The 17,903-nt window shown below is 38.7% G+C and overlaps 1 protein-coding gene across 3 annotated transcripts in view; it reads left to right on the forward strand.

Annotated features, from left to right (window-relative positions):
* The window catches only part of Stag1 (stromal antigen 1), a 371,976-nt gene that overhangs the window by 329,823 nt on the left and 24,250 nt on the right, over nucleotides 1-17,903 (forward strand). For all 3 annotated transcript variants that reach the window (XM_032910192.1, XM_032910191.1, XM_032910190.1), the window contains 3 exons: nucleotides 6,081-6,182; nucleotides 7,919-8,067; nucleotides 8,771-8,899. In XM_032910192.1, coding sequence (XP_032766083.1) covers nucleotides 6,081-6,182; nucleotides 7,919-8,067; nucleotides 8,771-8,899 — 380 coding nt within the window. The remainder of the gene's footprint in view (nucleotides 1-6,080; nucleotides 6,183-7,918; nucleotides 8,068-8,770; nucleotides 8,900-17,903) is intronic.

Consider the following 17,903-nt stretch of genomic DNA (forward strand, 5'->3'; position numbering starts at 1 on the left):
GCTATGTTGCCTTGCAATCACCTCTGTACTTGATCAAAGTAAAACAAAAGATTTGATTTCTCAGCTACCTTAATGTGCTAAGAAATAAAATACCAAACACAAAAACTTAGATGTATTGCTATAATCCAATCCACCCGTGTGGATTTGAATGCTAAAAGTAAATCATTATGCTTGCATTTCTTCCATATATTCATGTAGGTGTGGTGGGGTAGGGACTCACACATGGTAGACAAGTGGTATATGGCTGAGCTGCATCATTAGCCCTCAATTTGTAATATTTTACTTTTAATGTTTGTTTCGTTTTGAGACAAGGTTTGGCCCTTGGTGTCCTGGAACTAGCTTTGTAGAATGTGCTGGCCTCAAACTAAGATATCTGCCTGCATCTGCCTCCCAAGTGATGAGATTAAAGGCCTTTCCCAGCCATTGTTTTTACTCTTTTTGTCTTTTTTTTTTATTAACTCCTTTTTTGTCTGTGTGTGTATATGAGTGTTAATTCATATGTAGCTTAGCATCTTTGTAGAAGTCAGAGGACAGCTCGTAGGAATCTATACTCCTTCCACCATGCAGATCCCCAGACTTGGTGGCTCTGAGCCATCTTTAGCTCTTTAATTGTTTTGACATAGTCTCACTGTACCCCCAAACTGGCCTGGGCAGAAAGAACCTCACTACATTACTGGCTTTAAATGCCTGAGTAATTCGCCTGCCTCAGATTCTTGTATGATGGTCTTACAGGTGTGAACCATGATGCCCAGTAGTGACTTGTAGCCTTTCAGATAATGTGACTTCCTGCCTATTATGAAGGATAAGGAGCTGGAACATGAGAGGCATTCAGGAGGATCATTTTAATGAGCTCAAGGCCATCCTACTTAATATACCAAGCAAGTTCAGTATCTCGGGGGGGGGGGTGGCAAACACCATAAAACATAAAAAAGAATGAGAAAATGTAGTTCATAATCTTTTTTCATTAATTTATCTATTTATTCATTTTAACTCCCAATCAGTCCTGTCCCCTTCTCTTCTCCCAGTCTCACCCTAACCCCTCCCCTGTTACTCACTCTTCTGAGAGGAGAAGTCCCCACCTTGGGAAACCACCACCACCTGAAACATGGAACATCATGTTGCAGCAGGAGTGTGGGATCCTCTCCCACTGAGACCCAACCAGGCAGCCCAGCTGGGCAAAGGGATCCAAAGGCAGGCAAGAGTTAGAGTTCCTGCTGCAGTTGTTAGGGCACCCAGATGAAGACTACGCTGCACATCTGCTGCAAATATACAGTGAGCCTAGCTCCAGCATTGCGTAGTGTTCTGTTGGTGGCCCAGCCTCTGCGAGGCCCCCTGCTCCCGAGCTCGCTGACTGTAGGTCTTCTATTGTGTCTTTGACCCCTCCAGCTCACTCAATTCTAGACCCCACTCTTCCACAAGACTCCCCAAACTCACCTGGTGTTTGGCTGTGGGTCTCTGCATCTGTTTCCATCTGCTACTGGATGAGTCCTCTCAGGCACAGTTGTGCTAGGCTCCAGAGTAGTATTAATAGTGCCAGGGTTGGCTCTCTCCCATGAGATAATTCCCAAGTTGACCTGTAATCGCTTGGAGGTTCCCTCAGTCTCTGCTCCATCTTTATCCCTGCACATCTTGTAGGCAGGACAAATTTTGAGTTGAAAGTTTTGTGGGTGGGTGGATGTCGTCCTCTTGCCACTGGAAGTCCTGCCTGGTTACAGGAGGTGGCCACTTCAGTCTCCATATCCCCAACTGCTAAAAGTCTCAGCTAGGGTTGCCCTGGTAGACTACTGGAAGCCTCCCCCATCCCAGGTTTCTAGCTAGCCACAGATGCACCCCACAGATTTCCATTCTCTCTCACCCCCTCTCCCACCCACTACCCTCCCTCCACCTACCTCTAATGTGTATTTTATCTCCCCTTCTGAGTGAGATTCACACATCCTCCCTTGGGCTCTCCTCCTTATAACTTAGTTTTTTGGGGGGTCTATGGATTGTAGCATAACTATCCTGTACTTACTTGATGGGTAATGTCCACTTATAAGTGAGTACAGACCATTACATGTCATTCTGAGTTACCTCACTCAGGATGATATTTTCTAGTTCTATTTGCCTGCAAATTTCATGTCCTTTTTCAAATAGCTGAATAGTATCCCAATGTGTAGATGTACCACATTTTCTGTATCCATTCTTCAGTTGAGGGGCATCTGAGTTGTTTGCAGTTTCTGGCTATTACGAATAAAGCCACAATGAACATAGTTGAGCATGTGTCCTTATGGGACTGCCTTTTGGGTATATGCCCAGGAGTGGTATAGCTGGGTCATGGTATAGAACTATTCAAAATTTTCTGAGGAACTGCCAAATTGATTTCTAAAATCATTATATAAGTTTGCACTCCCACCAGCAATGGGAATTGTTCTTTTAAGGTCTGTAAAGAAATTGTACTGGAATTTTGATGGGAATTGCATTTAATCTGTAGATTGCTTTTGGTAAGTTGGCCATTTTCACTATGTTACTCCTACTGACCCATGAACATGGGAGATACTTCCCTCAACTTCTTTCTTCAGATACTTGAAGCTGTTGTCATACAGGTCTTTCACTTGCTTGGCTAGAGTCACACTGAGGTATTTTATATTGTTTATGGCCATTGTGAAGGGTGTTTCCTTGATTTCTTGCTTAGCCCATCTATCATTTGTATAAAAAAGGGCTAGTGATTGGTTTGGTTTTGGTTTGGTTTTGTTGAGTAATTTTGTGTTCGGGTACTTTGCTGAAGGTGTTTATCAGCTGAAGGGGTTCTGAGATTTTGGGGGTCACATATGTATACTGTCATATCATCTGCGAGTAGCAATACTTTGACTTCTTCCTTTCCACTTCATATCTCCTTGATCATCTTCAGTTGTCCTACTGCTCTAGCTAGAACTTCAAGTGCTGTATTAAATAGATACAGAGAGACTGGGCAGCCTTGTACTGTCCCTGACTTTTATGGAATTGCTTTAAGTGTTTCTCCATTTAATTTAATGTTGGCTATTAGCTTGCTATATATAGGCCTTTATGGTATTTAGGTATCCCTGATCTCTACAAGACCTTTAACATGAAGGGATGTTGGATTTTGTTAAAAGCCTTTTCAGCATCAAATGAGATAATCATGTGGTTTTTGTTTTTTTACTTTGTTGATATGGTGAATTATGTTGTTGGATTTTTGTTTATTGAACCATTCCTGCATCCGTGGGATGAGGCTTACTTGATCATGGTAGATGATGTTTTTGATGTGTCCTTAGATTCAATTTGTGAGTATTATTGAGTATTTTTACATCAATGTTCATAAGGGAAATTGGCTTAAAATTATTTTTCTTGGAAGAAGTCCTTATATGGTTTATGTATCAGGGTGACTGTGGCCTCAAAGAATAAATTTTGCAGTGTTCCTTCTGTTTTTATTTTGTGGAAGCTTTTTAGGATATTAGCTCCTCTTTGAAAGTCTGAAAGATTTCTGCACTAAAACCATCTAGCCTGGGCTTATTTTGGGGGCAGGGGGATACTTTTAATGACTGCTTTGAATTCCTTAGGAGTTATAGGACTACAAATTGTCCTGGTCTTGATTTAAATTTTTGGAAAGTGGTAGCTATCAAAATCATCCATTTTGTTTAGTTTAATGGAGCATGAGTTTCTGAGTCTTTGAATTTTCTCAATGTCTGTTATTTTGTCCCTCTTTCCATTTCTGATTTTGTTGATTTAGATACTGTTTCTCTACCTTTTTGTTAGTTTGGCTAAGGTTCTGTCTATTTTGCTGATTTTTCTCAAAGAACCCAGCTTTTGATTTCATTGATTCTTTGTACTGTTCTGTTTCTGATTTATTGATTTCAGCCCTGAGTTTGATTATTTCCTGCCATCTACTCCTCTTGGGTATGTTTGCTTCTTTTTGTTCTCGAGCTTTTAGGTATGCTTTTAAGTTGCTAATATGTGATCTCTCCAATTTCTTAGTAAAGACTCTTAGTACTCTGAACTTTCCTCTTAGCACTGCTTTCATTGTGTCCCATAAGGTTTTGGTATGTTGTGTTTTTATTTTCATTGAATTCTAAAGTTTTTCATTTCTTTCTTTCTTCCTTCCCTGACCCAGTGGTCATTCAGTAAAGAGTTGTTCAGTTTTCATAGTTTTGTATGCTTCCCTTCCTTTGGTTTGCTTGTGTGTAGTTTGCCTCCTTGGGTTGGAACTTTCTTTCTAGTATTTTCTGTGGGACTGGATTTATGGATGGATGTTTAAATTTGGTTTTGTCATAGAATATCTTGTTTTCTCCCTTGACAGTGATTGAAAGTTTTGCTGGGTATAGTAGTATGGGCTGACATCTGTGGTCTCTAAGAGTCTGCAAAGCATCTGCCCAGGCCTTTCTGCTTTTAGAGCCTCTGTTATAAAGTCAGGTATAATTCTGATAGGTCTTCTTTTATATATTACTTGGCCTTTTTTGTTTGCAGCTTTTAATAGTCTATTTTTTTTTCAGTACATTTAGTGTTTTTATTATGTGGCAGGAAGATTTTCTTTTCTAATCCAATCTATTTGGTGTCCTGTAAGCTTCTTGTGTGTCTATAGGCACATCTATCTTTAGGCTGGGGAAATTTCCTTTTTTAAGTTTTTTTTCCATCTTTATTAAATTGGGTATTTCTTATTTACATGTCAATTGTTATTACCTTTCCCGGTTTCCAGGCCAACATCCCCCTAACCCCTCTCCCTCCCCTTCTATATAGGTGTTCCCTTCCCCACCCTCCCCAACAATCACGCTCACTGGGGTTTCAGTCTTGGCAGAACCAAGGGCTTCCCCTTCCACTGGTGCTCTTACTAGGCTATTCATTGCTACCTATGCAGTTGGAGCCCAGGGTCAGTCCATGTATAGTCTTTGGGTAGTGGCTTAGTCCCTGGAAGCTCTGGTTGCTTGGCATTGTTGTTCATATGGGGTCTCAAGCCCCTTCAAGCTCTTTCAGTCCTTTCTCTGATTCCTTCAACAGGGGTTCTGTTCTCAGTTCAGTGGTTTGCTGCTGGCATTAGCCTATGTATTTGCCATATTCTGGCTGTGTCTCTCAGGAGAGATCTAAGTCTTCTCATTCTAATCCTATTATTCTGAGGTTTGGTCTTTTCATAGTGTCCCAGATTTCTTGGATGTTTTGTGCCATGTACTTTCTAGATTTAGCATTTTCTTTGACCAATGTAGCAGTTCTTCCATTGTATTTTCTATGCCTGAATGTATCTCTTCCTCTCCTGTATTCTGTTGGTGATGCTTGCCTCTGTAGTTCCTGTTCTCCTCCCTAGGTTTTGTATCTCCAGTATTTCCTCAGTTTGTGTTTTCTCTATTGCTTCTTTTTCCACTTTAATTTCTTGGACAGTTTTTATTCATTTCATCCATCTGTTTGATTGTACTTTCCTGTATTTTAAGGGATTTATTCATTTCCTCTTAACGGCCTCTGTCATTTTATAAGATTGGATTTAATGTCATCTTCTTGTGCTTTGTCTGTGTTAGGATACCCAGGGCTTGCTGTAGCCGGGTAGCTGCCTCTGGTGGTGCCATGGTGCCTGACTCTTGCTGATTGTGTTCTTGCAATGTCCTTAAGCCATCTGGTTGCCCCTGGTGTTGGCTGGCTGTTTCTGATGACAGCAGGACTCCTTAAGAAGGCAGGCAAAACCTGACAATGAATCTCGGAACAGGAGACTACTCACCTCTTCTGTCTGTACCCCAGAGGGACAGGCCAGGGAGACTGACTCTGGAGGGGTTTAATTAAATTAGATGTTCCTGGATCCCAGCAAGGCTCTGGGGAAGGCAAGGCAGAGGCCTGGGCCAGACAGTGGAGGTCAGAGAACAGCAAGCAACTCAATTCTGTTGCCTGTGCCCCAGGTGCACCCAACTGGCAGGGGATTGGTTGGGGAGGGGCCTAAGATGGATGCTACGTAATAATCTTACATATCAAATTTTTAATTTAAATAATACCAATTTAACTCATTTTCAAGGTAAAGAATTAAGACTATTTATACTTACATTCTCTTTCACCAGTACATTCTTGTCATGAAATTTCCTAATTCTAAAGTATGTTTTCTTTTTATCTCACAGTATTACAATGACTATGGTGATATTATTAAGGAAACCCTGAGTAAGACCAGGCAGATTGATAAGATTCAATGTGCTAAGACTCTCATTCTCAGTCTACAACAGGTAAGGAATTTGGGGGGAAATAGAGAAAACTCTATGCTTGTTATGTGCTAGCTGTCTTATTTAACTATTTTAAGTATAAAGAGTGATTCACATTTTAAATAGATGTGATCCTAATGTAGGATTTAGGGTTGAAAGAAATTTCATATTGGAAAACTGAAGAAACAGTATTTTGCTGGGCATGGTGGCACGCACCTTTTTGTCAACACTAGGGAAGGAAAAGTAGACAAAGATCTTCTGTCTGTTCAAAGTCAGCCTGGTATGCATAGCAACCTTCAAGCTAACCAAGACTACAGGATGAAACCCTGTGTCAAAATAATAATTATTATCATTATTTTTATTATTAAAAATTTAAAGTAATTATAAAAAATGTTTAGCCTTCTGAGCATAGCGGCATGTGCCTTTAATTCCAGCACTGGGGGTGGGGGTTGGTGGGGAAGCAGATCTCTAAGTCTTAGGCCAGCCAGGTCTATACAGTGAGACATTGTCTCAAAAAAAAACTTTAAGGAAGGGTTATCAACAATATTCAAATAAGAAAATATACTGTACACATTGCATAAGTAAGATTCCCAAGATACAAATTTCTAGAAATAGTCTAAATGTTCATCAATAGACTGATGGTTAAATCAGCTGACACTCTGAAGTAGTTAATTTTGTTTTTATTTAGTTTTAAGACAGTAGTATCTCACTGTGTTGTCTAGACGGGGCTACGTGATCCTCCTTCCTCATCCTCCCAGGTAGTTGAAACTGGGTGCACACACTACTGTACCCACTAAAAATCTTTTACAAATTAACGAAACAAATAGAGCAGGTTTTAAGATAAAATAAGTCCTCTGGCACCACTTACAGTCAGAACTGTGTGTGTAGACGGTATGAACAAATTGGTATAAGGAACGTTCATATTCTTAGAATTTAAGGCTATTATATATCCATCTGTAAAAACGTTTACATTCTAAAACTTTATAAATAATTAGCTACATTTATTTGAAAATCTGTGGAAGAACCTTTCCAGCCAGTTCCGGCAGGGTTCATAGTCAGGCAGGGTGTTCTGAAGTAGACTACAGAGATGGAGACACAGCTGAAAGCAGGTGCCTCTCAGGTAGGTGGGCGTGAGGAGTCTGAAGTGAGAAACCGAGAGGATGATGATGATGACCAGAGACTCAGAGTGAGGAAAACAGATGTAAATGCACTGCAGGACCTACGCCATTGAAGAACCAGAGAAATGAACTGGATTGCTTTTTAAGATACCATATATATATATATATATATATATATATATATATATATATATATGGTAATGGCATGATAATTGCTTTAATATTATTACTGCTCTGAAGTTTTATTTTTATTTTAATAGAATATATGGTATTTATAAAACATCAACTTAAGACCTTTTCAATATATTTTGTTAAGTTGAAATTATGTTTTCTTATATCCAACTATTCATGAATATTTATATCATGTTCTGACCTATAATATAGAAAGTGAAAAATGTTCTGAGCCCTGTATATCATATATATGTTTGTAGGTTTGTGCTATATTTCTGTCTACATTTATCTTCTTTCTCTCTTTTCAAATATATCTATTTAAATGTTATCATTCAATTAACAAATATTGGACTGTGGTGCTACTGACCTCTCTGGTACCTCAGTCCCTTTGTATTTTGTAAATTTTAAAAGTAAATACAATTTCAACAATTTCTTAGCTATAAGATTTCTTTTTTAATTTATTTCCATCAGTTGTTTAATGAACTTGTTCAAGAACAAGGTCCTAATCTGGATAGGACATCGGCCCATGTCAGTGGAATTAAAGAACTGGCACGTCGTTTTGCCCTTACATTTGGATTGGACCAGATCAAGACCCGAGAAGCAGTTGCCACGCTTCACAAGTGAGATAAACACTTTCTGTTATTCAGAACTGGATTACTGGAATATAAACAAACAATTGTTATTTGACCCATTTTTAAAGTGATAAGTAATAGAATTTTCAAACCATAAACTATTAATTTTATCTTAATATTTTATCTTTGAAAAGCTTTCTTAAACCACCTGTGGGTGGAGTTTTTTCTTTGTCTTGTATACTATAAAGATAAAAGCTTTGGGCACACCTCTAATCCAGGACAGCCAGGGCTTTTAACACAGGGAAACCTATCTTGGGGTTTGGGCGGGTGTTAATAACCTATTCTTTGGTCTGCGAGTGAGACTATATTGTAGGGCATGTGGATTTTAAAAGATTAAATACTTTTTTAAAAAGTCCCCGGTGAGGGCCACACCTTCTAAACTAACTGGGGACCAAATGATTGACCTTAGTTTCACAGATCTGGTGGGTACTATTAAATAGCTCCCAGTTACTGCCAGTCCAGTTTCTTTCCAATGTTTTGTATTACTCCTAAAAAATACATTAGGGATATAACATTGTTTCTTTGTAGCTGTAAGCATTAAGTACAGACATATAAAATTACCATTATTTTACTGTATGAATTTACCATACTTTGTTAAATTCAGTAATGATTCTTCTATGTTTCCAAAATTTTTATAGTTTTTGCCCTAGACTACCTGAAAAAATTAAAATGTTATTTTCTTTAAATTCAGGGATGGAATAGAGTTTGCCTTTAAATACCAGAATCAGAAAGGACAAGAGTATCCACCTCCTAATCTGGCTTTTCTTGAAGTACTAAGTGAATTTTCTTCTAAACTCCTTCGACAGGACAAGAAAACTGTGTAAGTTGAACATACTAATAGAAATGATTGTAAATGGCACCATTGAAACTTTTCATTTTTTTTATTATTACTACTGTTACACTCTAGTAGTAATAAAAACCTGGTTTGACCTGGAAGCTATAGGATGAAATTAAGTAGATGAAAATGATTTCTTAGTCTATACTTCAAAATGTGTGAGCATTGGCTGGTTGCTTTATATAACCCAACTGTTCTTTTAGATTTATTTTCTATTTTATATCAAGATTAACCTCGTCTGTCTCTGCTGGAGAACCGCCAGCAATCCCAGCATTCAAGAGCCTAAGGCATGAAAGTCTTTAGATGATCCTTGGCTATGTAGCAAAACCTTAACTCCACTGTCCTGCCAAAGATAATCGACTTTTCTTGTATTTTTAAATAAAAATAATCTGAGGAGGTCTGCTTTTTCCTAAATGCTTTGATAAGATGTTGTAATTAGAACAAAGTATAAAACTTATGAAGAGAATGCTGCTATAATAAATCCCAAATTTTCTGAGTCAGTACGAAGATGAATGGGTTATAATAATAAATTTGAGTATATTAATGTAAACATAATAGAATTAATAATTCTAAGAAACTGTTACCTTTATTTTGCTCAAAAGCATTAGTGTGCCCATTATAAGGTCCTGTGATGTTATAAGGCTTACATCCTGCTGTAGGGACCAGACACACAGGCTAACAACTAAGAGGGGCCTAACACTAAAATGGGGTAATGTGGTAGAGAGCCATAAATGGTAAGTATTGGTGGGAATGCGATGCTTTGGAACTAAGTTATTGTCTGATCGCTTTTGTTTCTATTTCGTGAAGGCTTTTTCAGGTATTTTTATTCTTTGTGAATCTTACGCAGCTATATACTGTGGGTTTTGATTATTTCCAACTTCTATGCCCCTCCTCTTCCAATTCCCCTCTCAACTTATGTCCTTTTCCTCCTCTTTCTTCCTCCCTAAGGAGAAATGACTCCGTCTTTAGCAGCCATCACTGCCAGTAGCTCCTAGCTAATGGCTCGGTCTTGTGTGAGCCTTTCCCTCCTTCCTGGAATTGTAACTGCCTTGATACCATGCAACTTTTTCCAGAAGATTGCTTTGGCAATTTGGAGCATTTTACCTTTTTCACACACATATTTAGGATTTATTTCTAATCTTAAGAAAAATGCCACTGACACTTTGGTAGAGATTGTGTTAGCACTGTATATCACTTTGAGTAGTATGAATCTCCTAATATTGATCTAATTCATAAATGCAGATGTCTGTGTGTTATTTTGATTTTTTAATTTCATCCAGCAACATTTTATGGTTTTCTTAGTCCCTTTATTAGGAGCAGTTATCTAATGAAGTCTTGGGTTTACAATTTGACAATGTTCATTCTTTCTTTTATCTGATTGCTTTGGCTAGGTCTGTTTGACTACAGGTGGAAAAAGTGGGCATTGGTTTCTTATTCCAGATCTAAGGGAGAAAATAACTCATACATTATGAAATAGTACATTATTTTTCCTTGCATGTGCAAGACCCTAGGTTTGTTTCCTAGAAGAAAAAAGGGGTGAAGAGATCTACATCTATTAAGAGAATTAAATGACTTTTATTACTCTTCTGTTGATGTATTATGTTTATTGGTTTGCATATGTTGAATAACCCATGTATCCATGGGATGAATCTATATTTAAATTTCTCTTGAAATTTATATTTTAATGTTTATTAGTGTTTTGTGGAGAGTTTTTACATTTTCTCATGTTCATCAAGGATCCTAACATGTTTTGGGTTTTGTTTGTGTCCTTGTCTGGCTTTGATACCCAGATAATGATAGCCTTTATAGATTGCATAGACTATAGTCTATTGTTTATAGACTAACAAGAATTTGATCTTCTATGTGTAGCTCTTTTGACAAGGCAGATCTCAGAGATCTCGGAGATCTGCCTGCCTCTGTATCCTGAGTGCTAGGATTAAAGTAATGGGCCATCACTCCCCAGCAAGACTGGTTAAATGCTTGGTAGAACTCAGCAGTTAAACTGATTATTGGCTTTTTTTTTTTAACTTAAGGTTTCTTTTACTGACTCATTACCTTGTCACTATTGGGTGACTCCAATTTCTAATTTCTTCAGGACTCCATCTTGATGAGGTCTATATGTCCAAGAATGTGTCCTTTTTAGGTTAGCAAATCTCTCACTGTGTAGATGTTTGTTCTTTATGTCTGTAGTAATAGCTCATATCTCTGACTTGAGTATGTGTTTCTCTCCCTTCTTCCCTCTCTCCCTGCCACTCTTTTTCCTTCTCTCCATCTCTCCCTTATTCCCTCTCCCTTCTTCATTAATAAAAATTTGTCACTTTTATCTTTCCAAACAGCCAGATTATAATTCATTGATCAGATTTTCAGTCTGTTTCTGTTTTGTTTTCTTGTTTTGTTGGTTTGGGGGTTTGGTTTTGTTTTTGAGGCAAGATCTTGCACACTACCACCCAGACAGTTCTGGATTTACTAGCCCAGACTAATCTTGAACTTGTGATAATCTTCCTGCTTTAGCCTCCTGCGTGTTGGGATTATAGAAGTATATTGCCACATCCATCTTCTACTCTGGCCTTTATTGCTTTTTCCCCACTCTAGTTTAATTTGGTTCTTTTTTCCCAGCTTGCTGAGATGCCTTAATAGCTCACTGCCTATGTGATAAATGTTGATTTCTGTAAACTCCTCTCAGTTTGTTGCATTCTTTAGTTTTGGTAGAGTTGGGTTTTCCATTTGGTTATTTCAAGGACTCTTTGATTGGGGCTGGAGATGTGGCTAAGCTGTTCAGAGCAATGGCTGCTTCTGAAGATCTGGGCTTGATTTCTATGACCCACATGGTGGCTACAACCTTCTATAATTCCAATACTAGAGTTCTGGTACCGTCTTTCCCTGCCACTGCATATATGTGGTGCACAGATGTATAGGCAGTCAAAACATCCATACACATTAAAAAATAAGACTCTTTGGTTTCCTTTTTGGAATTGTTTTTGCTATATTGGTTCTTCCAAGACTAGGTTATTTAAATTTTTATGTATTTGTATTGCTTGTTTTAAATTGTTTTCTATTACTGTGCTCAGAGATATGATTACAAATGCTTATTTTTAGTTTCCTGATTCTTTTGTTATACCCTATATTTATCCAGAAGAGTATTCTACTTCCTGATGAGGAAGAATATGTTCTATTGGGGGGAGGGTATTTGTTTCACTTTTCACAGCTGGCCTCAAATTTACAGAAACTACCTTGTACGCTTCTGTCTCTTGATGGCTGGTATTAAAGGTGTGTACACCTGTACCAACTTATATACTGGATTTTGAATAAAACATTCTATAAATATATATTAGGTTCATTTAGTCTAGGGTGCAATTTAATTCTCCTTTATTGTGTTATATTTGAGTCTATCTTTCCTTTTATTTCAGTTGGCGTTTGTTGTATATATTTAGGCACTCCAAGATTAGGTGGGAATAAGTTAAGAATTGTATTTTCTTTTGCTGATGTCTACTTTGTAATTACCCTCTTTGACATTCAGAAATTGAGGTCTGTGATCCAGGTGAAATTGGTTTCTGTTCAGGGCAAGAGATGCAGATGCTTTCACTCTTGAGAAGGCACATACTCAGGGGTTGGGGATTTAGCTCAGTGGTAGAGCGCAAGCGCAAGGCCCTGGGTTTGGTCCCCAGCTCCAGAAAAAAAAAAAAAAAAAAGAAGAAGAAGAGAAGGCACATACTGTTTCACATACTAGTTGCTGATCACGTAGTCTTTTGTTCCCCCCCCCCTGGGTTTTTCTGTCTTTTGTTTTTTGTTTTGGTGGTTTGTGGGGGTTTTGTTGCTCCTGTCAAATTAAAGATCATCAGTTGTATGTTTTGTTTTGGGGTCTACATGCCTTTTTGAGGCCAACTATGCTGTCTTTGTCAAGATAGCCCTTGTGGTCTGCTAAGATACAGCATGTTCTTTCACTTTATTGTGCTTATTGTTGTAGGGCCATTTGCACATGTGAGGTTTGCTGTCTGCTCTCCTGTTTTCATCTGGTCCTCTTATGAGATGTGTTCTTTCCTCTGTTCTCTGATAAAATGCTCTTCTTCGGGTTGGGGATTTAGCTCAGTGTAGAGCGCTTGCCTAGGGAAGTTTAAGGCCCTGGGTTCGTCCCCAGCTCCGAAAAAAAAAAAAAAAAAAAAAAAAAAAATGCTCTTCTTCCTCTGTGTATAACAATTCTCTAAGAATGCTCTGCAGATTTGGCTTGGTAGTTACTCATTACCTAAACTTGGGCTTTTCATGAAATATTTCTCCATACTTTGTGTGTGTGTGTGTGTGTGTGTGTGTGTATACATATATAAGCCAAATTGCATATGGAGGTTAGAGAGCACCTGAAATAGTTGACTCTCTCCCACAAAATGAGTCCTGGGATTGATGACTAGTGACCATTTTTAGCCTAGCCAGTCACCTTACCTGCCCAATCCATAAACTTTTAAGTGGCGATTTTGCAAGGGATGTTGATCTTAGGTGATAGTTACTTAATTTCAGAGCTTGAAATGTATCATTTTGTGGTTTTCTGGCTTTGGGATAAATGATGATGAAAGATCTGCTATTCTGGTGGTTCAATATATATATGAATTGCCCTTAGACCTTTCGTATTGCTGCTTAGCTTTTTCTCTCTTTCTATTGTATGTCATGATTCTAGTTTGTCATATCTGTTCCGAATTCTGAATGTTTCTTGGATTTGGATGTCTTTTTCTTTCTCTGGATGTTGGTAATTCTTATACAAGTTTCAGTAAGTAAATTACACAAGCTTTTACAACTCAGCTCCTTCTATTCCATCATGAGTTGTTAAGATTGAGGCTTTTGAGTGTCAACATTTCTTGGATAATTAGGTTCACCTCATATGTGCTGCAAGTGCTGCTGCCCTGTCCCGCCCTCCACTGAGGAGACTCGGTCTGCTCTTCAGGCTTGTATTTTGGTGATGTTTCTGTTCTCTTTGATTCTTTAATATCCTGAACTTTGTTTAGGCAAAATGAGCAATACATGAAAGTATTGAACTGTCAGTGGGGTCTCCTGTATTCCAAAGTAGCCTCAAACTCCTGACCCGTCTTCTCCTCCTATCTGTCTGTCTGTCTAACCCGAGTGTCGATGCTGCAGGTTTATGCTGTTGGCCATTTGTTCAGTGTCGGGGTCAACTGCAGAGCTCCGTGTCTGCTCAGGCAAACACTTTACCATCTGAGCCCTGTGAGCTCCTATGCTCACTCATCAGAGTCGCTGCTCTCACAGCCACTACTGCTGGTCCTTCTTTGTCCCTCCCTTGATGTCCCTGTTTCATCTTTCCCAACACCTTCCCCACCCCACCCCACCCCAATACTAATATAGTTCAGATTTTATCATTTTTTTAATTCCTGTGTTATGTACATATTTTTGCCTACTTGTATGTCCGTGCACCATGTATACCTGGTGCCTGTGGAGGCCAGAAGAGTGTCAGATCCACTGGAACTGTTGTTACAGAGAGTTATGAACCACCATGTGGGTCCTGGGAATCAAACCCAGGCTGCTGGAAGAGCAGCCAATGCTCTTAACCACTAAGCCCCCCTTTTTTAATTTTAATGAGAATGTTCATGTGGACAACAAGCTTGCTTACAGTATTAGTACATAATTTCCCTTTTTTACATTTTTAATTAAAATCTAATATCAGTGCCCAAATCCCTCACCCTAACTTCCCTTCCCTTCAAAGTGATAGCTTTTTTTAATTACTATTACCTGTGTAATTATTAGTAGGCTGTGTGTGTTCATGTGCACACTCCACAAAACTACAATTTGCAGAGTCCATTTTGTTGTGCAGATGTGTGTATACACATACATGCATATATATGATTTCAGAAATGACTTCTTTGTATTGGATAACCATTCAAAGGGCTCATTCCTGAGAAAGGCTAATTCTCTCCCTCTCTTGGCAGACTTTAGTTGTTACAGTTCCTTGTCTAGGCATGAACCTCATGAAATTTTCCCTTTTCTGCATTAGCATATCCAATGGTTTGTCACTGTTCAGGTCTTACATATGCAACCATTTCTGAAAGAAGCAGACTTATAGCAGGCTTCCTGTTATTCTGGTTCCTATCTTTTTGCTCCATTGTCTGATAGGTTTTCTGAGCCATGAATGCAAAGGCTGTACTGCGGGTGTCTGCACTGGGGCTGGGTTCCCACAGTCTGTTTCCTTTACATTGTATCCAGTTTGGTTTTTGTGATGCTGTTTGTTGTAGAGAGGTTCTTTGATGAGGCGTGATAGATACACTTATCTATGAGTATAAGGGTAAGATTTGGAATGTAGGTAAGGAATCATGCTGGTCTAGCAAAGTGCCTTACATTCTTTCTGACGGGTGTTAGTTACCACCAGCATGTAAGTGCCACTAATGGTAATGATGTGGGTCTAGTCATCTTTTGTCTTTCATTCATTACATCTTTTGGTTTTTCTCTAGTCTCTTAACGGTGCTCCTTCCTCTCTTCAATTCAAAGTATTGATTCCAGTATACTGTTTAGTATTTGTTAAAGATTAATTGTGGAGTATTTTTCCTTCAAGTGTAGAAGATAGTTTTTGGGGTACAGTTGGCAGTTGCAGTCTTTTTTAGAATTTGAGCCTCTGTGGCTTTTAGAGTTTCCATTGAGAACAGCTATTCTGATGGGATCTCTTATGTGTATCCTGTGCTCTGTTGTATTTTGTTTTGTCTTGTAGCACTGAGCATTTTTTCTTTCTTCTGTATGTTTAATGTTTTAACTATGATAAACCTTATTTTTATTGTCTTATCTAATTGGGTTTCTGCATATGTTTTTGTGTTACGTATAAGATATGTCTTTCTTTAGTTTGGAGTTTTATTCTATGATCTTGTTAAAGATATGGTCTGTGCCACTGTCCTGGGATTCTATGCCCTCATCTATCCCTATAATTCAAAGATTTGGGTCTTTTGATGGTGTTTTCCAACATGTTTCTTTCCTATTTTTTTAAATTTTCATATTATGTAGTCCAGAGTCTCTGCTTTACTTTCACATTCTTATGGTCTGCCTTTTTCTGCAATGTTGAATTTTCAATTCCATCCTCATTTTAGTTTGTGTTTGCTTCGGTTTTTATCTCTTTATTAAATTTGGTTTTCAAATAATGAATAATCATCACTTCTATTTTCTTGGGCCACAATCAGATGTTTGTTATCTTCGAGTTTGATAGAGTCTTCTTTGTTAAGTCTTAACTCCTTTGGTTCCTTGAATTCTTTGGTAAACTTTGTGATTTTACTCTTAAATTTCATGTCCTGGGAGTTCTCCTTAGTGAATACTTCCATAAAATTAGTGGGTTTGATAGGAAGCACGCTGTCTTAGCCATTTGTGTTGTTTTTATGACTTGACTTGAGCACGTGGACTTCTGGTTGTAAGTCTGGTGTGAAAATCTGCTGAACATTAGATTGGTCCAGTGCAGCTGCTGCATGACCAGAACTAAGCAGAGGGAAGCACCCTTCCTAGCATATACCTCCTTTCAAAGGGCTGCAGGAGAGTGAGCCAAAAGTAAGTAACACTGAAAGTGAGGACATGAAAGGTCTTACATCTCTACACTCACAGGCCTACCTCTAAACCCAGGGTTCAGGAGCCATCTTTGTCTGTCCTAGAATAGTTTCCACAAAACAAAACCATACTAGTAGATGAAAGCAGAGGAAAGAAAACAACGCGTGACTCAAAGACTTTAGACTTCCTTGGATAAATAGTTCTCTGTTTGCTCTATCCCCTTAGGACAATTTATAGATGTTAAATTATTTATGGTCTTAAATTTTTTCCCAGTTGAAAGGCTGTTATACTAGGAAAAGGATATGCCAAATTCTTCACTCTTGCTTTCCTACAATCCTGACCTCACTTTGAATACTTTTAAAGAAACTCACAATCTTTTTTTTTTTTTTTATTAACTTGAGTATTTCTTATTTACATTTCGAATGTTATTCCCTTTCCCGGTTTCCTGGCAAACATCCCCCTAATCCCTCCCACCTCCCCTTTCTTATGGGTGTTCCCCTCCCACCCTCCCCCCATTGCCGCCCTCCCCCCAACAAACACTGAGGGTTCAGTCTTGGCAGGACCAAGGGCTTCCCCTTCCACTGGTGCTCTTACTAGGATATTCATTGCTACCTATGAGGTCAGAGTCCACGGTCAGTCCATGTATAGTCTTTAGGTAGTGGCTTAGTCCCTGGAAGCTCTGGTTGCTTGGCATTGTTGTTCATAAGGGGTCTTGAGCCCCTTCAAGCTCTTCCAGTTCTTTCTCTGATTCCTTCAACGGGGGTCCTATTCTCAGTTCAGTGGTTTGCTGCTGGCATTCGCCTCTGTATTTGCTGTATTCTGGCTGTGTCTCTCAGGAGAGATCTACATCCGGCTCCTGTCGGCCTGCACTTCTTTGCTTCATCCATCTTGTTTAATTGGGTGGCTGTATATGTATGGACCACATGTGGGGCAGGCTCTGAATGGGTGTTCCTTCTGTCAATGTTTTAATCTTTGCCTCTCTATTCCCTGCCAAGGGTATTCTTGTTCCCCCTTTTAAAGGAGGAGTGAAGCATTCACATTTTGATCATCTGTCTTGAGTTTCATGTGAGATCCCATTTGTCGATTCTTGATCTTAGAGCATAAGCCATTGGTGTTTTGTTCAGGAAATTTTTTCCAGTGCCCATGTGTTCGAGATGCTGCCCTAGTTTTTCTTCTATTAGTTTGAGTGTATCTGGTTTGATGTGGAGGTCCTTGATGCACTTGGACTTAAGCTTTGTACAGGGTGAAAAGCATGGATCGATCTGCATTCTTCTACATGTTGACCTCCAGTTGAACCAGCACCATTTGCTGAAAATGCTATCTTTTTTCCATTGAATGGTTTTAGCTCCTTTGTCAAAAATCAGGTGCCCATAGGTGTGTGGGTTCATTTCTGGGTCTTCAATTCTGTTCCATTGGTTATCTGTCTCTGTACCAAATGCAGTTTTTTATCACTATTACCTGTAATATTGCTTGAGTT

The sequence above is a fragment of the Rattus rattus genome, chromosome 8 (assembly GCF_011064425.1).
Source record: "Rattus rattus isolate New Zealand chromosome 8, Rrattus_CSIRO_v1, whole genome shotgun sequence".
NCBI lineage: Eukaryota > Metazoa > Chordata > Mammalia > Rodentia > Muridae > Rattus > Rattus rattus.